The sequence below is a fragment of the Sinohyriopsis cumingii genome, chromosome 6, assembly GCF_028554795.1.
Source record: "Sinohyriopsis cumingii isolate HCF-2022 chromosome 6, ASM2855479v2, whole genome shotgun sequence".
Lineage (NCBI taxonomy): Eukaryota > Metazoa > Mollusca > Bivalvia > Unionida > Unionidae > Sinohyriopsis > Sinohyriopsis cumingii.
In genome coordinates this window covers 51,682,087-51,705,769 of record NC_142966.1, presented here as the reverse complement: position 1 = coordinate 51,705,769, position 23,683 = coordinate 51,682,087, and the positions used below count along the sequence as shown (strand labels likewise).

At 34.5% G+C, this 23,683-nt stretch overlaps 1 protein-coding gene across 1 annotated transcript; it reads right to left on the bottom strand.

The window, feature by feature from the left end:
• Positions 1-652: 652 nt before the first annotated feature.
• Positions 653-15,831, bottom strand: LOC149796927 (BBSome complex member BBS7-like). Its single transcript, XM_089960310.1, has 7 exons — positions 15,653-15,831; positions 8,790-8,849; positions 6,096-6,158; positions 4,699-4,874; positions 1,618-1,801; positions 1,066-1,138; positions 653-738 (listed from the first exon to the last, which is right to left on the bottom strand). Exons 1-7 carry the CDS (start codon positions 15,689-15,691, stop codon positions 668-670), a joined length of 666 nt encoding a protein of 221 aa, XP_089816436.1. The 5' UTR covers positions 15,692-15,831; the 3' UTR covers positions 653-667.
• Positions 15,832-23,683: the final 7,852 nt, after the last annotated feature.

The following is a 23,683-nucleotide window of genomic DNA, read 5'->3' as shown; positions in this document are numbered from 1 at the left end:
ACAGTGATACCATAAGAATCATCAAACTTTGGTCATGCGTGAAAAAGGTAAAGCTATTGTGATGATCTGGCTTTCTCTTATACTCACATTGATTTATGTATAAAGAATGGGACATTTACAAAATCACTGGGGGCCCCAAGTGGCTGAGTGGTCTAAAGCGCTCTTCGTTACGGATCACTGCCATCTCAGCTCTGTCTGCGGCGGTTCGAGTCTAAGATTCAGCCAATGTGGGTATGTGTGAAAGCTCACCAGTAGCTTCTCGTGGGTTGGTGGTTCTTTCCGGGCTTTTCCCGGGTTCTTCCTCCACCATTAATACTAGCTGCCATGTATAGCCTATCGTGTGCTCGAAAATGGCATCAAACCACACAACAACAGCAACAACAACAACAACAAAATCACTGAAGTTGACTTCGCTCCACATTGACTTACAGACCAGAAAACATGGTATATGGGGAATGACTTGTACTCCACACTGACTTATAGGCCAGAAAACATGGTAGATAGGGGATGGATAGCAAGACAATATACACTGAATTCTTCTTGGGTTTTTTTCTGGTATAGTGTGTGCAATTATGTGTGTAAAAAAATATCAGTGATGGAAACCATATGATTATACTGGCTCTCTTAAAAGTGCAGTGCAAACAATGTTCATGTCAGTTTGTATACATTACTTTCCAATCTGCACCAGACCCACTCTTCCATCCGATGTGCCATACAGGACCTCATTGGCCTCATCCCCTGCAGAAATGTAAGAATTCAAATATTCAAAAATGACTTTGCAAATGAGGCCCTACCCTCAAGCCCTAATCCCCAAACATAAATCCAGCCAAATGCCAAATTTATTACCTATAACAAAGTTATACTGAAAAATGGAGGTTAAAAACCAGTCCAAAATTTCAGAGTAAATTTATATTTTAAAGTACTGATATTTGGCAATAGTGAGTTCAACATTCACTTGTCAATAGCCATTTGAAAACTCCCTCTCTCATGATATTATAATCAGAATTTCCAATACTTGTACTGCAATGCTATACATTATTCAAAAATATAAAAAAATCTGTGTACCTCCATTGTTTCCATACAGACTTAGTGTCACAGGTGGGCCTGGTACCTCAACTTCATACAGCAGATCCGAACCCTGTAAATTTGAACCAAAATATCAAAACATGCCAACTTCTAGTGTTGTCACTGTATTGTTAACAAAACCAACCCAATACCAATGACTGATGGAAAATGGTTGAAAGATTATGATGAACTATCATTATTTATTTTTCTAATAATGAAGATAAAAGAATGTAAATGAAAACTGCCTGTTGTGTTTTTAGTCCACATAGTCAAATATCACTGCAAGTAGTTACACAGTGAATAATCTAACACATAATATTTATGATTGGAGTTCAACCAAGCCATCTCCTGAGGAAAGTACAAATGGACATAAAGCAATTCTGTCCTGATTTTATTTAAATGTTGGCATGCAAATTACATCAAAATTTTTTTCTGCCTTTTTCCACCAAGGAAAAATTATTGTATAGCTATTATTCTTAATGTGCACAACAAAACTATGGTCAATAAGATATTGCTTAAAAGTAAATTGTTTGACACTCGTAGAATACAGACCTGAATAATTCGCAGAACTCTGTCCTGACATGCTAAAACTGGTGTAAGGTCCACCATGTTTGCAGGCAAACAGATGACATCACTGATGTTGTCTGCACATACAAAACTATTAACATCCTTACAGTCATGATAGTGGTTGAAAACAAAGTTACTGCAGGTAAACAAGTCCGCACCTTCCACATACCTGATAGATAGAAATAAATATAAAAATATGGATTCCTTTGAACCAGAGACATAAAAAGATAAATATTTCCCACTGACATTTCTAACTAGTCATTTCAGGACTAGTCAAGATCACATCACAGTTCTAACTGAAAAGATAGTTAACGGTACAAGAGCTGTTAAGCACAGTTGGAATTAAATTATATAAAATCAAAAGCTGAATAACATTTTGCACAATTAATAACATTATATCAAAGAAAAATGTTTAAACATCAATTACACTCAGTGTTGCACATTCAGTGAATCCAGATGACATTTCTCTCACCCTATACCAACAGTGTCCACTAACATTAACAAAACCTAACATCTTGATCATTACAGGTACCAATGACCCAGTGACGGTAGCCTGAGACCTACCTACCTGCGTATGTACCTACTGACCCACCCACATACATGCACGCATGCACGCACTCACCCACACGCACACCCCCCCTGCTGTACATGCATGTGCAAAGTCTGGTAAAAAAATATTGAAAATGTCACTGTAACTGCAATATGGATAGGTTTGCTTAGCGCTTATGTCCCAGTCAAATGTTTATAGTTTGCACTTTGTTTAAAAAATATAGGTAGATAAAAAAAATTTAAAATGATGTCTGAAGATTACAAGCAAGTAAAACATGAATTTGGTCCAAAAAGCTTGGTGACCTTGAACATATTGTGTCTAAGCACATACATAGTATGTAAACTATCTCCCAAACTTTGTATCATGTTGATTTTACATATTTTACTATATCGTGAGAAGAAAAAAAAATTCTAAACATAACAGTATTAATAGGTATGCATTAGCCTCTTGCTCATAACAGAATTCATCCAGGAGCTTGATGATATAAACCCATTTACCAAGTTTTTGAGAAACTGGATCATAAATACTGTCTCCAGATTTACAGAGGCAACAAGCTCAGCCAATCATGTGTAAGGTATTTCATTAACATATGCAAATCTCACTTATTACAGAACTTGTCTATAACAATGATGTTGTAACCATATGATGGAGCGAAATCCGATCAGAATAAGGTCTGTAGAGTGATAACAAGTTCAGCTAATCAGATACTGGATTATTGGATTAATATGTGTAGATCTTGCTCATGATCATCTTGATAATATAAGACTATTTAACAAGTCTGATCGAAAACTGATCAGAAATTTAGCTGCCAAATTTTACCAAGCCCACCCAATCAGATGCATTGTTTCATGCCAAATTTTTCAAGCCTAGCCAATCAGATGCATTGTCACATGCCAAATTTCACCAAGCCCAGCCAATCAGATGCATTGTCACATGCCAAATTGTATCAAGCTCAGCCAATCAGTTGCATTGTCCCATGCCAAATTTTATCAAACCCAGCCAATCGGATGAATTGTCACATGCCCAACTGTATCAAGCTCAGCCAATCAGATGCATTGTCACATCAATAATATGGATTTCACTCAAAATCAAAAAAGATTTTTATGACACAGGTTGATCAAATGCAACATCGCGCCATAAATATGCATAGACCTGGCTAAAAATAAGAATCATCCAGCAGCTTTACGATATGAGCCTATTTACTAAGTCAAATTCAAATTAGATTCGAATACATTCACTTGTGCAGTGTTTAGTCAGTATTATGCAAGTTCATCTCATCCATATGCACTGAAAATGCTTATAATAAAATACACTACATGCATTTAAAATATAAGCCTAATTACTAAGTTTCAAAAGATACAATCAGAAATTGAGTCACCAGTATTAACGAGTTCGACCAAACAGATGCAAAATCACCTCATTAATACAAATGGATCATGCTCATAATTTTACTCATCATTCATCTTGATGATATAAGCCTATGTACCAAGTAAGTTTAATCAAACTGGGTTAGAAATGCCGTCTTCGGAAACAAGATCAGTCAAGCAAACCTGTGTGAGATCCTGATCATACACTGTATAAACTAATATTTAATGATTATTTTGTATTGATCCATGCTCACTATCGAAACTGTCCAAGATCTTGATGATATAAGCATATACTACCAGTCTAATCAAAGTTTGACCAGAAATATGGCTTCCAGAGTGGTAAAAAGCTCCGTTAATCACTTTCAAGATTATGTCATAATTATGCTGGATTCTTGCTCATAATTGGACCCATAAAAAAGGCAACATATTCTTGCCCATCACTGGACCCATCCAAAAAGGCAATAATGCTATTAAGCCCATATTTCAAGTCTGATCAAAATCAGATCAGAAACCTGCCTTCCTGAGTGGCAATAAGCTCAACCAATCAGATACAAGATCACCTCGTTATTAGGAGTACATCTCACTCATTATCAAATTCATCCAAGATCTTGATGATAAAAACATATTCTATGTCTGATCAAAACTGGATCAGAAGTAATAACATGCTTAGCCAATCAAATGCAAGATCACATCATTAGTATGTGATGATCTCAATCATCTAAGATCTTGATGACAAGAATATGATCTAAATTTGATCAAAATAGGATCTGAAGTAGTAACAAGCTCAGCCAATCAAATGCAAGATCATGTCACTAGCATGCATGGATATCACTCACCCAAGATCTTGATGATATAAAGATATATTTAAAGACGGATCAAAATCACATCAGAAATCTGGCTTCCAGGATGGTAATGAGATTAGCAGATATATAGATCTCGCTTATTATCCAATTCATCTGAGATTTTGATGACCTAAATCCATATTCCAAGTCTGACTAAAATTGGAGATTGGTAACAAGCAATTTTTATAGATACACAATACATGACAGATGGTGGACAATATCATAAGTTCATTGGGCCAAGTGAGCTAAAAATCATGCAAAACCTCTGATTATGGTAATTCAAGTAATCATGCTGTGACTAACTTACATTGACAGAACGGGCTCTGACATGTTTGTGTCGAAGGTCAGAAAGTTCTTCCCTTTCTTTGTGTAACCTTTGACTACTGCTTCTGATGACACAAATATTCTCTCCCGCACCCCTCCAACTGGTCCGCCAAGTTCCAATCTGGTTAGTTTGGTGGAAGCAGAGGTCTTGAAAACATGCTAAAAAGAAATTAGACAGACCGAAGATTTAACCCAATGAATTATGGAGTAAGGAGGCATTTTAATGCAGGAAAATATGCTCCATTATTGTCCATTGCATAGTAGCCATTAAACTCTTTCATCCAAGTCCAAAATAAAGTAAAATTAATGCAGATGTAGCCCTAATGATGATGCATAGTGTAGTCTTTAATCTTGATCAAAGATCATGAAGACCTAATTTCTTACTTCATCCTAAAAGGTGGAGATAGTAATATTATATGCTATGACAGTCAAATCAACACACACACACACACACACACACACACACACACTCACACTATGATAGTGCAGAAAGTAACTTGTTAGAGCTGATCACTGCTGGCTTCCATTCTTTGATTGGAGTGCTGAGTTTGGCAATAAAACATTATAAAAAATCCGAGACATCCCAAATAAAAATATAAACAAGCGGATGTGTGATTAGAAAGATTCTGTGAACACACTGTAAATGACAGGCTAATATAATATATACATAATAACATACTGTACATATAATGATAGGCTAATGTAATATATATGTAATACATATCAACATACTGTAGATATAATGACACACTAATGTTGTTGTTGTTGTTGTTGTTGCAGGGTTTAACACCATTTTTCAGCACACGATAGGCTATACATGGCGGCCAGTATTAATGGTGGAGGAAGAACCCAGGAAAACCCCGGAAAGAACCACCGACCCACGAGAAGCTACTGAAGCTTTCTCACATACCCACATTGGCTCGACACACTAATGTAATATATACATAATAACGTAGTACTGTAGATATAGTGACAGGGTAATGTAGTAGATATATTAACATAATGTAGATATAATGACAGGCTAGTGTACTACCTACATAATAACAAACTGTATGTATAATGACACGCCAATGTGCTAAATAGTCATTAACATGCTGTTGATATAATGACAGGCTAATGTAATAATACATATCAACATACTGTAGATATAATGACAGGCTAATGTAATAATATATGTCAGCATACTGTAGATATAATGACAGGCTAATGTAATAATATATGTCAGCATACTGTAGATATAATGACAGGCTAATGTAATAATATATGTCAGCATACTGTAGATATAATGACAGGCTAATATAATAATACATACCAATATACTTTAGATATCTCCTATTACAAAGCATTTAATATGTTTTTAAAATCCTATTCATTACGCACCTGAACATCTCCTTTCTTCATTCCAAACAGCTGTAACATTCCATTATGGTCTGCTATTGCTATCTGAAATGGAAAAACAGTATAGATACCAGATAAAACTATTTGCTAATTTCTATATCTGTAATGTAGATATTTTTCATTCATACTAAAATATGACCAAACTGAGTGAATATTATGAACAGGACAGTAATATTAACCAACCAGACACTAACCTATATTTTGCATTTCTAACAGAGCTGAAATCTGGTACATTCTAAATAAAATGGTTACAAAGTGTTCCATTTAATTTTAATTTTAATGGATCTTCATTAAGAAATAGAGACTGACATTGTGATCAGTATATTCTATTACACTGTGATCAGTATATTCTATTACACTGTGATCAATATGTTCTATTACACTGTGATCAGTATCTTATACTACACTGTGATCAATATGTTCTATTACACTGTGATCAGTATATTCTATTACACTGTGATCAATATGTTCTATTACACTGTGATCAGTATCTTATACTACACTGTGATCAATATGTTCTATTACACTGTGATAAATATGTTTGATTACATTGTGATTAATATGTTCTATTACACTGTGATCAATATGTTTGATTACATTGTGATTAATATGTTCTATTATATTGTGATTAATGTTTGATTACATTGTGATTAATATGTTCTATTACATTGTGATTAATGTTTGATTACACTGTGATCAATATATTCAATTACATTGTGATTAATATGTTCTATTACATTGTGATCAATGTTTGATTACATTGTGATTAATATGTTCTATTACATTGTGATTAATATGTTTGATTACATTGTGATTAATATGCTTGATTACATTGTGATCAATATATTCTATTACATTATGATTAATATGTTCTATTACATTGTGATTAATATGTTTGATTACATTGTGATCAATATATTCTATTACATTGTGATTAATATGTTTGATTACATTGTGATTAATATGTTTGATTACATTGTGATCAATATGTTCTATTACATTGTGATTAATATGTTTGATTACATTGTGATCAATATATTTTATTACACTGTGATCAATATGTTCTATTACACTGTGATCAATATGTTCTATTACATTGTGATTAATATGTTCTATTACATCGTGATCAATATGTTCTATTACACTGTGATCAATATGTTCTATTACACTGTGATCAATATGTTCTATTACACTGTGATCAATATGTTCTATTACACTGTGATCAATATGTTCTTTTACACTGTGATCAATATATTCTATTACACTGTGATCAATATGTTCTATTACACTGTGATTAATATATTCTATTACATTGTGATTAATATGTTCTATTACATTGTGATCAATATGTTCTATTACACTGTGATTAATATGTTCTATTACACTGTGATCAATATGTTCTATTACACTGTGATCAATATGTTCTATTACACTGTGATCAATATGTTCTATTACACTGTGATCAATATGTTCTATTACACTGTGATCAATATGTTCTATTACACTGTGATTAATATGTTCTATTACACTGTGATTAATATGTTCTATTACACTGTGATCAATATGTTCTATTACACTGTGATTAATATGCTCTATTACACTGTGATTAATATGTTCTATTACACTGTGATCAATATGTTCTATTACACTGTGATCAATATGTTCTATTACACTGTGATCAATATGTTCTATTACACTGTGATCAATATGTTCTATTACACTGTGATCAATATGTTCTATTACACTGTGATTAATATGTTCTATTACACTGTGATCAATATGTTCTATTACACTGTGATCAATATGTTCTATTACATTGTGATCAATATGTTCTATTAATATGAGCTGGTTGCTTTAGGATTATAAATAACCTTCATGACCTTCATAACAAATAGGTAAATTTTGGGCTATAGATAACAAAAAATACATCTTATTGCCATAACTGAGTATATTCTAGAAAATATGATTTGGATTCTCATCAGTGTTTAACATATTAGAACAAATTATCAACCACATAGGCCAAAATAATCTTATATTTTGAACCCCTATTTTTATTTTGACAATAAATTCATCAAATATCCCTCTTTTTCAAAATCAATTCAGGAATTTCTCCTCATAATATTCAGTTCTAGAACAGACCTTGCACCATTTTGCAAAGATTCCACAAGGAAATTATAATACTGTATGTCAACAGAAACCCATAATTTATGTAAAAAGATTAATGATGTATTCTAACATCACAATGCAAAGAACGATGTAGAATACTGCAAATAAAATTAATTCAAGGTCTTATAAATTTACAGTCACACACACCAAAATTCTGCTGACATCCATGGTAAAAAATTGCCACATAAATAAATGTCATGTGGATGAACAATCAGGGGCTATAACTCTTGTACATCATATTGTGAAATGTCAGATCTCAAACTCATTATGTTGTGAAATGCCTGAGATCAAACTCATTTAAATGGAGATAATGTAACATGGTGTAATAAAAAGCATATAACTCCAGCAGAGACTGGAAAGGATATCTATTTCAACTTGAAACTGTTATTTTTTTAAGTATAAAAATAAAATATAACCAAGGCAGCATTGACCTTGATATTTCCAAAAACATTCATGGAAATATTATGTCAAGGTTAGAGAAAACTTGGTGCTCCTAAAGTTATAGCCTACCTTCTGTACTTTTCCTGAAGTAGGCAACAATCTCATTGACTTCTTGGATGTAACACCAACCTGAAACAGAAATATACAAGGTATATCAGGTAAGTAATGCCCCTAATTTCTGTGGCAGTTCTTTTTATGAGAACCCTCTCTTACTTGGATGAAATCAACAACCACTGTGTTTGTAGGAGTCTTGCCTGAAACATTACCAAACAGACTGTCTTCAATATGAGAAAAATTCTAAAGCTAAAATGGTATCAACATAGTCAGACCAAAAGCTCATGTTTTTGCCATTTTATGCTGGAGTACCATACATATGCCGACTCATTTTAATAACCATTAGTGTAATACACTGGGCAATACTGACCAAGAGGTCTCCATGACATGTACACTTGATCAAAGTATGTGACCTTGAGTTAAACTTTGTTTGCACAAATGATTTTTTCTTATTAGACTTTCCATGACCATGACCTTTAACATTCAGGCCCCTGATCTATAGGTTTCTTTATTACCAAAAGTGCAAACCATCTACAATTTCTGTATAAAGAGCCTACTCTAGAACTGATTATATTGTTCAATTCCCATTTTTCTCTGAGTACAACTACTTTTGACTTTCTGACCCCAAAGTACTTATCTTAGTTTTAAGCCCTCCATTAACTCTGGTGAATGTACTAAAGATATTATGTAAAAACATCTTCTTCCATCAGGAAGAATCACCTTGACCTTTGACTATTTGACCCCAAATCAACAGGCTTCTTTATCACTAAAGGTGTAAGTTATCAACCAATGTTGGTGAAGATACATGGTCAAGATGTGGTAATCGTTGTTCATTTATCTACTTTCTGTCACGGTGACCTTAACCTTTGGAGACCAGAATTAATAAGGTTCTTCCTTACCCAAAGCAAAGTCATTGACAAAGTTTGGTCCAGGTCTGTGATGTAGAACTATTGGTTATGGTACAGTAATGTCTTCCTTGAGTCACAGCCACCTTGACTCTAGACTCCAAAATCATTAGACTTCTTCCTGGCCACAAGCACATGACACCCATATAGTTTGGTAACTGTAGCTGATGAGGAAGCAGAGCTATTCAGCAGAAACCATTTTTCTCTCTTTAGTGATCTTGACACTGAACTCTGAAATCAACTGGCAGGGTTCTACACAGGATTCTCAAACCTTCAGTCCATGACTGCTTCCTTAAAAAAATTGCAGTCCCAGCACTATAACTTGCATTACCAATACTATTTTTCCCTGTGCAATAATTCAAAACAATATGAATGTATATTGTTGTGTCACCAATATATGTCATCAGAATGCAAAGTTCATTAGTGTGAAACGTTTAGTATTATAATAAACTAATTAAAAATGAAGTCAGTTGATAACTGTGATAACTGTAATTCTTATGCTACAATAATAGCAATTCTCAATGCATCTACCTTGCCATTCATTGATGGCCAGTACATCTAGTGGAGGAAGAACCCAGGGAAAACCTCCTCTGGAAGAACCAACAATCCACAGGAACCTACTAGCAAGCTTTCTCACATGCCCACATTAGCTGAGTCTGGGACTAGAACCAATGCTGACAGAGGTGAGAGGTCAGATGAAGCACAGCTTCTACAGAAATCTCAGATCTCCTCTTGGGATTCAGGTAGTCAAGGGACTTCAGGGTCTGGTCATGAAACTTGGCTATCATCTTTAATGCAACTTCCTCAAAAGAAGGACCTTATACTCCTGAAGAAGCTGTACTGGAGAAATGTCCATGAAATGCCAGGCTTCCATATCTACTGCTAGAAAGAATTATCAAGTTGCTTTTCTGGTGACATAAAGCTGATCTCTGTAATACTGGCTGATACAGTTATAACACTAGTCTTCAAAAACTTTCCCATGAATTTCTGTAGAATTTGTTTCATTTCCACATGGATGTATCCCACCATGGCTTCACCAGTCTGGAACATTGGCATTAAAGTCACTCAGTGGTTCCATAATGTATCCAAGAAAGTAGTAAATCAGTTTCATCTCTCAGTTCTAAGGTTCTCAAAGCATCTGTTCACTCTGCTCCCCATCATCTCAGTGGCTCTAGAAATAGGACTGAAGAGCTGGCCACTGTTGAAGGAAGCATGCAATACATTTATGAAGAGACAGTCATCTTGTGCTACAATGCTTGACCTGTTTGTACTCCATGGTTTTGGTCAACTCAGGAAATCCTTATACACCTCTCTATGCCTGGAACTGAAATTGAAGTGACAGCAGGTGTCAACCAGAAGTTCCTCAACTGGGATGGCCAGTTTCTTCAAACCATACTGTGTACAGGTACTGGCCAGATGGCAGATACACCCAAGGCTGATTGCAGTTGATTACTGTTCACAAAATCTGGAGAGGATAGACTTTACATTACATTGGCTAAACCCTACCAGGTTCTTCCATGGGATCTGTCTGTCTCTTAGGATTTCCTGAAGATAGCTGAAAAGGTTTTCACCAGTTCCAACATTGCAAATGGGCATAGCCAGGAATCTGATTGTCACTCTGCAAAAGCCATTGTCAAACACCTAAAAGCACTGTTACCCACTTTTCGTCACTGCTGTCCTTAGACTCATCCATCATCACCAAGAAAGGGTTTTCCTTGCATTGCAAAGTTACCTAATTTTCTTACATGGGACCAAGTGCATTCTTAACAGTGTTTCTGACATTATTTCTTTTGCAGTGAAATTTCTGAGCAATTTATAACCTTGCAAAGCTCACTAAAATGATCAGCAATCAATAATCTGGTAAATTATGCTCCATTACAAAATTAGCAAACAGAAACTCTGTTATATTTACTCTGTCCACTGATATTGGTGCAAATGCAGGCATCACTTTGGACACATCATGTGCCAGTTTCCCATTTGCTGTGTGCTGCATTCTTTTAAAGTGCCCTGTAAGATTGTTTTTTTCCCCCTCATGTTCAAATTTGTATTGCAAGTTGTGCAGTGCACAAAGCTTTCTGCCTTTTCAATATGCTTCAAATATTTACATTCATCTATCCAAGCAATGCAACTTGCAACCATATTTCTTTCTTTAAACGGCATATTTTCCTTAAAAATCTGTTAGCATTTGTTCATTTCCAAAGAGCTGACTGCAGTCTGTTATACACAACACATTAGTCAATGCTGAAATATTGAAGAGTAAAACAACCCATGTATGTACAATAAATGCATCAGTGCATGTCACAAGCCAAGATCTGATTGGTTGATAGGTTGATAACAACTTGATTGACAGATTGTGATAGTTGTATACAGTGTAATGAACGTTGTTTCAGCTGGAAATACCAATGTTTGGCCGGAGTTGTATTAGCCTGAAATACCTATGCTTGGCAGATTTGTGATTTCTGTGTTTTTATTGGCAAATCAGTAGATCAAAAGACTGGGGCCAAAACCAAAAGACTACCAGACCATACAGAGACTTGGCATGTATGCACACACACATGCATGCACACAAAAATACATATCAGTTGAAAATATAACAAATTATAATGACACTCGTATAGCCATGTGTCTTATTCCTTCTTTGTTTTTCAGTTTAGTTGACTGATATCATAAAGTACATGTCTTTCTCATGGACTCTTTATCACCTGGCCCCTCACTTTTTTTCAGCTGGCTCAAAGCCCAGGAGTCATGGTCTCAGAATCTTATATAAAGTTTGGTTACTACTATCGTTGTAAGCATGGCTTGTCTTTACACATATACTTAAGTCCTACCAACACATATATTTAAGTCCTACCAACACATATACTTAAGTCCTACCAACACATATTCTTAAGTCCTACTAACACTGTCATATCACTGTATGTTCTTGATATTTTAATCTTTTTTTTCCACATCTCAGTTTTACAGACATAACATATTGTTAAATTATCTGAACATTGAGTTGATGTATTTTATATGTTTCCAGAACATATTTAACATGCTGAATGGAACATCCAGGTTAGCTGTCTTTATTATTATTCATTATCTTAAATATTTAGCCCCCACCCCCACCCCCTGGTGGTCAAGTGGTCAAAAGTGCTCTCCTTTCCCAATCACTACCATCCCACCTCTGCTTGTGTCTAAAGCACTAGCTTACCATCCCACCTATGCTCACATGGGTCTAAGTCTTGGGCTCTGACAATTATGGTTGCACGTGAGAAAGCATGCCAGTTTTTCCCCATGGATCACTGGTTCTTACTGGGGTTTTCACAGGTTCTTCCTCCATCAGTTATACTGGCAAACATGTATAGCATATCATGTCCTGTAAATGGGTATTAAACACAATACAAAAACAAATCTGTAAAAAACTATCTACAATAATCAACCCATACTTTTCAGGATGATTTTAACCATAAAAAGATTAAAGACAATAAAAAGCACGATTTCATGTTTATTCCAATGATTTGTATTGATAAAGATATTTTTTGCCACATATACTGAACCCCCTTGGACCTCAAAACACACTTCTGATGTCTCAAAATGCCACATCACTGTTTGTGAATATGTTAAGTATGTGTTTGTGGTAGCTCAGTAAATTGTACCTATGACAATATAGAATATTTAGTCAGTTTATCATCACTGCTGATTAATGTCTAATGCTTAGGGCAACCTTTCAAACCTCATGCTTTTACCTGACCCATGAGTGGATACTATCATGTGATACAAAATTATTCTGGGGAAGGCCCCCTCTCTCATTCACTGCAGTGGAATAGGATGCCCTTTCTATAAGTTTCCCAATGTGCCTGAAGTATGTTTTATACAACTTTCTCCTGCATCTTAGTCATCATATTTCTTTCTGCAGAATATTTGCAAGCATGTTACTAAATTTATACCGGAGTGCTATGGTATCATGAGTTTCAAGTTTGTGATAAGCAAATAAGTAAATAAAACACTGACCTTCCAGATATTATACATTTCTTTGCTCTATATTAAACTGTATTTAATTTCCAGTTTAAAGCAGATAACTGTAGGAAATGGTCTATAAAAAGACACCATGCTGATTTCAGGTTATGCCAGGGGAGTTACTCTGATATTGTGGTAATACTGAACAAAATATTTTTACGGTGGCATATATAATGTCCTAATGTTGGAAAATTGATGTATATGTCACACAATGTGAAAACCAACTGGAAAATTGGATATTTCAATGGCTCTCTTTCTGCCACCTGTGCCCTCCAACAACAGAAACATATATGAGAATTAAAGTATTGCATCTGTAACCTCCTGTGATGGGGTACAGTGCCAGGATTGTCAGTGAGATTAGACCCATCAACACAAGCATGAAAGTACATCTCAACCACATTCTGTTTAAACTACTCCACATGTTTCAGTGAAAAGCAATAAACTGTGAACAACAATGTTTTCAAGTCAATACTGTCAATTGCAAAAGCGAACAGAAAACAACAACATCCATTCTATACATTTTGACTCTTATCTGCTACCATATATTTGATGTCTTTTCTCATGATGGTGATCATGTGATCTAACAATTACATAACATTATTGGACATATCAAATAACAGACTGTTTAACCAATTTGTTACAGTGATAATTTGTTACAGTGATATCGATTTTAAGAAGATAGATTCTTTTTAAGAGCATCGGGTACGGCCATGTTTGGAAAGTGATATTCATGGGTGCATTTTTTTAAATTGAGTACTCACCAGCAATCCCTACATTTTTCTGAAATCAACTGGTGATGCAGAACTAGTAGCTAATGGTCCTGTGGTGTATGCAAGATAAGTACACCATAGGTGGCGCTATACAGAAAAAGAACAGAAAAACTTTGAATACCACGATACCATAGCACCCACTATAACACAGGAACCTACCCATAAAGATTAACCCTAATTATAGTCTGACAATACAAACCCGTTTGTTTGTACCCCCCTAAGGATTTAAATAATGGAAACCTTTAATGTCATAAAAAGTGCAAGGAACTTAGTCAATTCATTCATTGATTTATAGTTTCTAACCTGACTGTGAGTAGAGTGACCATAACACCATGATCGGCTGCGCATTTCATGCTTAACGTTTTCAAGTTTTCAATGTAATAGACGGACATGCTCGGATCCATTTCCAGTTCCTGGACAAGTCCATTTTCATCAAATGGGTGTGTCACGACTACAGATGTACATACATAAGTCGTCTGCTTTCCGATATTTACAATGTCGAATCAAGCAAAGGGATAATAATGACAACAACAAATTGGTTTTTCACGTGGATTTAACAAGCGTTTTGATTTCTATGTTCATGTGTGCAAAGGGATATAATTCCAAACTCTCAACATAATAGTAATTTACAAAATTATCAGGCAGTTGCCGAACAGGATGAACTACATCATTATGTTGTCTGATGGAAATAAACTTGCCTATAGTGTACGAAATATGGCGCCATGTTAGTATGGAAAGTCCGTTAAGCATGAAAGGGTGCAAGGGTTGCCAGCATTAGTGCCATTCTGGTCACAGTCAGGTTAGATATTATAAATCAATGATTCAGATGACTTAGTTCTATGCACATTTTATCACATTAAACGTTTTCTTTAATGAAATCGGTAGGAGGGTAGAAACAAACGGGGATGTATGGTCAGACTATATATAGTAGGTCTACCTCGAAATTATGTTACTGATTTTATGGTGTTTTTATGCGTTCAAATTAATCATCACATATAGGCCCTAAGTGTAATCTTTTCACATATTACATAAAGAATTGGAACAAACGAACATTTAAAATTAAAGAGAATAATTTCCGATTGTCTGAAATTTATTTTATGTATACTGTACTGTATTATTTGTATTACAGTAGGCATTGTATTCTGATTTGCATTAACACAATCGTTCTGTAATAACTGACACCATGATACAAATTATCAATTACCTGCGTATAGTCCACGCGGGTTAGATTTAATTCCATCATCTTGAAGGTCTAGTTTTATGTCACTCGTCAGATAAATGTGAAAATATCGTTTTGCCAACTTAAGTCAAAGAAATCCGGAAATCGTAAAAGAATGCACAACAGGTCCGCAGAAAATCACCCGGCTCACTCATTTAGCCTGGTTCCCAGATCCTATTTACAGTAATGTTACCTTTAGTCTCGTCCATGGATAACTTCATCAAAATAGCTCGACAGTCTATCAGTTAGTTAGTCGTACGATGACAGACAACGACACTAATATTTATGTTTAGGGGTCGACTCCCAAAACATAAATATCGGGGTCGATGTCTTACATTGTAGGACTATCATTTGGTATATTTGGCAGGCTATAATGCAATAATATACAGTGTTATATATTTTATTGGAAACAAATCGGTTGATAGTGTTTTCCAATATTAGTTAACAAGTATGCCAAGCGAAAGATGTATTAAGCTTATATTCATAGTGTATACAATATATATATATATATATATATATATATATATATATATATATATATATATATATATATATATATATATATATATATATATATGTATATATGTGTGAGGCAGACAGACAGACAGATTTTACATATGCTATATTTAAGTAGTACTGTGGTATTCTGCAACATGAGTTGTGTACGTAGTTCCCAAATTATCTAATATACTCTGGAACTGTTTTTGTGATCGATTATGCTTCTTAAAATTATAAAGCATTTAAAAGGTCGCATGGGTCATGTATGCGCATTTCCTCATTTTAAATTGCTCTTTTAAAATTTAACACTAATTTTCTTTAACCAAAGTGTATCCATCATTATCACTGCCATCATCATCATCATCATCATCATCATCCCTTAACCCAAGAGGTCGTTGGGGCACCACGGTTGACTTTACAACCAATTATCTCCATCTTTCCCTGTTCTCAACTGCCCTTTCGGAATCTCCAAATCCCATGCCTGTCCACTTCTTAATGTTGTCTTCCCACCTCTTTTTCTGTCTGCCTCTTCTTCTGCACCCTCGCACTGTGCCTTGCAAGATTGTTGTTGCCAGTCCAGATGATCTTGAGACATGACCGTACCACTTCCGTTTACACTTTTTTACAGTGGTCAAGATGTCTTCATATGATCCGATGGCTCGTTGGATCCTGTTGTAGACCTCTTTGTTGGTTACATGGTCAATGTATGAGATGCCCCAGATCTTGCGGTAGCATTTCATTTCGAAGGTTTGAATCTTTCTTTGTAGATCTGATGTGAGCGTCCATGTTTCACAAGCATACGGGAAGATGGATATGACAATCGAGCGCATCAGTCTGATTTTGGAACCAAGAGCAATGTTGGTATCTTTCCATATTTGTCTCAGACTTGTTATTGCTGCTGTTGTCTGTGCAATCCTGCAAAGTAGTCCTGGTTTGGAGCCCTCATCTGTGATAACTGATCCCAAGTATTTTAATCTCGCTTCTATCCACTGACCTTTATTTCTGCATTTATGCCATTGGAGTTGTTTGTCATCAATTTTGTTTCTTTCGGCACTAATCTCCATACCGTATCCTGTGGAGGTAGTGTCGAGGTCTATTCAATCCTGGTAACTGACTGTTCTGTCACCAAGAAACTTTCAGAAAATTATCTATCGCTATGGACTTGGGTCAAAATAAGAGCGCGTCGAGTGGAATCGTCGCGATCGAGGGTAGTATGAATTTGTTTATCAATATACGTGACTTTCATTGTGACATCATAGCTCTTGACATTCAATCTAGATTGTACTGGATCCCACATTTAGGTTCATTTCGTCAAAAAATGTCTACGTACTTTAACATTGAATTTGCCGTTTCGGGGCGTCTAGATAATGACCATCCAAAGGATTATAGATGTATACAAATCCAAATGAAGTGAATACTTGCCACGTAATGGTATGTAGAATCAATTTTTTTTATTATAAAAAGACACACAATACTGAAATAATCGGTGTTGAATGCCTACATGTCCTGCGTGACTTGTGCTATAAAATGTGACATGTTCCATTATTTTTCACCGGTTTTCTGTCTTAAAAACGATAATAGACTATTCTGCATGTCGTTAATTTAAGGAATAAACTAAATCTCTCTTATCCGTGTCTTTTTAAATTACTAATGCTTGCACATTACCTCCCTAAATAGATCACTCTGTAAAAGTAATTGTGTTTGGTTAGTTTTTTCATTTGATCCAGAACTTGCTGCGGAATATCGATCACCATGGAAACTCAACATTGTAAAGCTCGATATTATACATTTCGTGACGATAATTAATCAGAAAGTTATAATGGTGAGCGTGTAATACGCAAGCTGGATGTGAACGATAATTCCTCTGGATCAAGAGGTACATACACTGATATCCCCATTAAAAAAAAATGTTGAACAAGTCTTTTTGAACATTCCAACAAAGGATTTATACGAATTTGTCGTTCTGATCGAGCAGTGCTTAAGTATTCACGTTTTCCTTCACTTTAGATGCCATTTAACTGCTGCATGACTTGCCTACTTACGTTTAACAGTGCTTCGCTTTTTCTGACAATTTAAAGCCACATTTGGGCCTTCTGAGGGGCATTGTGCTGAAAAAAAACCTTGTTAACAAAGTAGAGATTAAATCTTCGCATAAATTCTAATAATTAAAGTTCTGATTAAACTTACGTGGAAATCAAAATTAAATCCAACGCTGAACATGTTGAGGTGTCTATAGTGGCCCGTGTAGTGGCGATGTGCCAACGGTATGATGAATCACAATAAAACAATCCAAGAATTTATCATTATTTGAAATTTCACTATAAATTCAAGTCTCTATTTCCAAGAATGTTATTTGTGAAGAGAACTTTGTATTTCCAGAGAAGAATAACTTGAATTAAATCATTTGAATAAATAAATTCCAGCCCAAACGAATCACTGGATACAACAATAATACAACTAATTCTGGTAAAATCTTAAGATACGAATAAATGATTTTTAGAACAATAATATTATATAGTCTTCTACCTGACATCGGGTCACAATTAGCATTTTCTACATATAAAAAAAAATATTAAACAAAACTATTACCTGATGGAAAGTGTCCTTCCGGAAGGCTCCAAATGTTTACAAGATAAAATCTTAATTAGAATTAGAAGTATATTTCTAAAATTATAATATAAATTGCAGTAAACGATAGGTAGACCCGGTATTAAATCCTGGACTTAAGTTTCTTCTTAAAAAGAAGACCAAAAAATTAAATAAATAAAACGATTAAGCAGCGTCCCTCAGTTTAGATCTAAGTTAACCAAGAAGCTACACAAATATTTAATGAGATGCAAATCTATTGCTCTTATGTTATTTTGCATGTTATGTATATTTGATTTTACTTATATTTTATTTTATTTAATTGTTTGCTTGTTAGTTTATTTTTTTTTAAATATTTCATTACATGCTGTTGTAATGTAATTTTATTTACTGGATTTTATTTTTTCCAGAAATTCAGTTCAGTTTTTCGAAAACCTAATATTAGAACTTTGTATCTAAAAGCTGAACTAGTTCCTGACCTTATTTCATGATTGGAAGTAAACAACTTTGTTTAAGCTTTTTTAAGATTCTTTCTTAGTGTGTTATTTTTAGAGTGAAATCGAGGTTGCGTTAGGAGTGCGTTACTTTAGACATGTAAGTGGACATAGTACACAATTAATTTTACTATATGTTCTCTACATTTGTTTCTCAGTACTGACCTTTCCACTGTGTGACAATCAATACAAATCATATGTTAATCTAAAATACCTTCAAAGATGACTTCACGGTGAAGTTCTTGTTAAAGGTTGACCTGCTCTTTTTTTAGATCATTGACTGTCAACATAACAGCATGTAACCAGAACACGTATTTCACTTCCGGATCATCACCAAGGCCTTATTACTCACTGTGCACTGTCGCCAAAATACATACAGACAACAACACCCTGAGCTCATATTATCAAGAATAAACAGTTACCTTTAAATCCCTACCAAAAAATGCATAAATAAAACTCTTCTATCACCACCAATATGAGAGAGGAAAAAATGTTCTAAAAATAGACTAGAACTACATTCGTGGGTACTGAACTGGAAGTATTAATTGTGATGTAATTCCAAGTAGCTTCAACGTTGTTATTTCGAAATTCTGGTTTTACCGGAATTGCGCAGTAGTCAGATTTAATAGTGATGTTTTGGCAAATAGTGTCAGCTGGGTTTTAAACACTTGGACGTAAGGTGTTTCTTTTTGTGTGACCAGTTTGAGTTTAAATTCTATTTTATGAAATTATTTATTCTTTTCCCTGGGAATATTTAAGTGCTCATACAGAATTCTTGGAAAAGACATTTATTGACATTTTATTTTGAATTCAAAACTGGTATATTATTTTCTGTGGTTCAACAAGAACTGTTGACTCATGAGTACTATACTGAGTACAACATACGTCATCGCCTTCCATTTTGAATTTTCGTCGGGACTCGAACTCAAAATTATTAGAACATTTTATTACTAGGACTTCTAATTTTTAATTCTTGGATTATTCTTGGATTATTGTTGGTATTTGTTTTTTTAAAACCGTAAGTGCTTTTCATCATTTTACCTTGTTTTTCTAGGGAAATAAATTATTTGTTAAATTTTACAAAGCTTCACTTTTTTCTTGTTACTGCTTATGAGAACCTAAACACGTAACACATCCAGGACATGTGTTTTATGTCAAGTTTCAAATACGAGAACAATTACCTGCATCAATGCGATTACTTGATGAGCAATAAAACTAATGACAGCATAGATATAAAACAATTACCATATTCTGCAATAACTTTAACATTTCGCCAAATCATGACTTGTGATAGAAAAAATAAATAGTTGATTGATAATACATCTGTGGAATATAACTTGTTGAATCGGGGTTTTGGAGAACCTACACCTGTACAGGTGTTAAAGGCTTACTAAAGTAAATAACCCTATAGAGCAGATACTGTTAAATAATGGAGAAAATGTCTGTCAGATTAAATTAACTCGTTGGTAGCAAGTGAAGACAAAATAGAATGGATTTATTTATTTCTTCAAGATAGCACCGTTTTGAATGAAAAAAAAAAAAAAAAGAATAACAGGACTGAATCAAAGTATCAGCTCTCGTGAGATATGTATTGTGTAACAGTGTAAATTCTGTTGATGTTCTCGCAACACATTTTTCCGCACTCAGTGTGACAGGAAACGAATTAAATCGACTAATAGACCAGGTACCATATTAAATCGCTAGGCTGCAACAGTGTTACCATCCCTGATTGGGGCGTGATTGATTTTAATTGGGATATCGGCCAGACAGATGGAGAGGCAAGATAAATTTGGGTTAAAGTAGCAGGAAAATGACAAAATGGAGACGATCCAGCGACAATTTTGTTCCATTTGAACCGAGTGTGATAATGTGAAATTATCCAGGAATCGGTTTATTTAATAAGGGCGGAATAGAGAGAATTATTTTAACTTTGATTGGCATGTGTTAATTTTAAGCGGTTAGATAAATTGAATGCTATGTGGCTAAGCTATATAAGCGGCGGTGTCTCCCAAACGAAATTCAATGTTTTAAGTATTCTCTCTCTCTCAAAATTAGTCAGTCCAAGTTTCTTTTTTCTTTCTAAAAAGTTGGAAGGCCTTAACACCAAGGGAGCAAAAAGTATTCTCCCCTTATAAATTGTCTAACATAACTTTTTGATGCGATTTTGTGAGAATTGTGCGAATTTTATCTGTCTTACATGATATAAATGTGCATTCTATTAACTAAGAATCAACGGTATCAGCATCAAGAGCGCCAGCCGGTTTAGTAATTTATAGTCCACTGTAGGACGTAGTAATAGTTTGTTATTATGTCGAGTTTATGCCGTAGTGCAATTAGGTATACCGAGTAGTCAATAGGGAGATAGCTCGTCGGTACTAGACTGTATTTACAAGCTGCCAGACTGTGACCTGCCACCAGAGCCATATATAGTATATTTTTGACTTCCTAGAAGACGATATCTGGGGTAAAGAGAGATGGGATAGTGTTCCACCCCAGAAGAAAAAAAAAAAACTGACAAATATTTAGGTTGTCTATTGTTTATTTTAACAAGGGGATATAGTTCCATATAAGTACACATACGTAGGTAAAGAGAGGTGAACAATTACGGTTGACGACCCTAAAGGATGTTGGAGAGAGAGAGAGAGAGAGAGAGAGAGAGAGAGAGAGAGAGAGAGAGAGAGAGAGAGAGAGAGAGATGGGTGGGGGGGGGGACACAAGCAATACGTTGACCCTAACCTGTCACTTAAGTTGAATTTGGAAGGACTAGCAAGAAACCAGGTTATGCAGGCAGCAATTGAGTTTGATCATTCACTCGATTTCATGATTAAATTTCTCGTATCGATATAAACAGAAAGGATAATTACATTTTTTTTTTATAATTAAATGTGATAATTTTGTTTCCATGAGAAAGCGTATCATTCATATGTCATGTTCAATTTCATTTTGTGTATATAATTGATTAAACTTATATTCTGCATACGAGGGATCGTGTTGTTCGATTCTATATCTCTGCTCAGGTCTCTGATTATTCCACCCATGTATTTAATATTCCATTTGATTTTTAAATCGATTTGGGCAATAACACCGTGGTAGATGATCATCATCTAGATAACGATAACCAAACCACCACGTAACATATAGCAGGTGCTCAAGTTCGAAGCAGAACATACAATGCAGTCTATTTAGAACTTTCATCTTCTATCAACCTTTGCTAAAAACATGTTTTCTTTTCATGTCTTTCTCGTTCGGTAGAAGGGGTTACAGTGGTAAAGAAATGATAGCAAAGTGTATTACATTATATATATATATATATATATATATATATATATATATATATATATATATATATATATATATATATATATATATATATATATATATATATATATATATATATATATATATATATATATGTGTGTGTGTGTGTGTGTGTGTGTGTGTGTGTGTGTGTGACTATTGTTATTAAAGAGCTGAATACAAGTGTAGAAGAATACCATATTAAGAGATTACTTGGATGACAATGCTAACCAAATCTGCCCACCCTTCTCTCTCTCTCTCTCTCTCTCTCAACATCCTTGGTTGTGACAATAACATTTTGTTGTTAAAATAAATTGTGGTCTCTCAGTAGAGGTGCTTTTAGCTCAAGTGTGATTTGTTTTTGCCTCCTTTGTGGGCATGGATACAAAGGCTATTATGAGTCTTTCACGCCAATATCTTTAGCTTTTCTTTAATCAGCATTGATATCATACTTGGCCTCATTAGAAATTGTTTGTAACTGGAGTCTGGCATTGTTGATAATTACGACTTGGATTAATCAGTCACAGTTTACGCACCGCACTCTCCTCTCCACTGATAAAATGTTCATGGTGGGAAATAGCATAATTTGGAGTATGCTAAGGACCATATGGTGTTTTAGTATGGTTGTGTATGTTGGCAAATTTAAAAGAAGGAAAAGACACGATGGAAATACGAACAACATTCCTTTTTTTAAGAAAAATCACATTTCCATTTATTTTCTTGCTTTGTGAATAACGGAAACCGAGAATGCAGATATCACAGTAATGATTGATTGAAAAAAATACTGAAATAGTTATGGCTTCATGTGAAAACAGCAAAGTTTTTTTTTTAAATAGACAATCTGCATTGAGAATTAGGGTTTGAAAACTTGTCTGTGGCTTTCATTTAACAACTATCCTGCAAGTGATGCCATAAAACTCAACAGTACCCCGCATTTTCAATACAATACAATACAATACATTACAATACAATACAATACAATACAATACAATACAATACAATACAATACAACACAATACAATACAATACAATATAATACAATACAGTACAATAAAATACAATACAATACAATACAATAAAATACAATACAATACAATACAATACAATACAATACAATACAATACAATATAATACAATACAA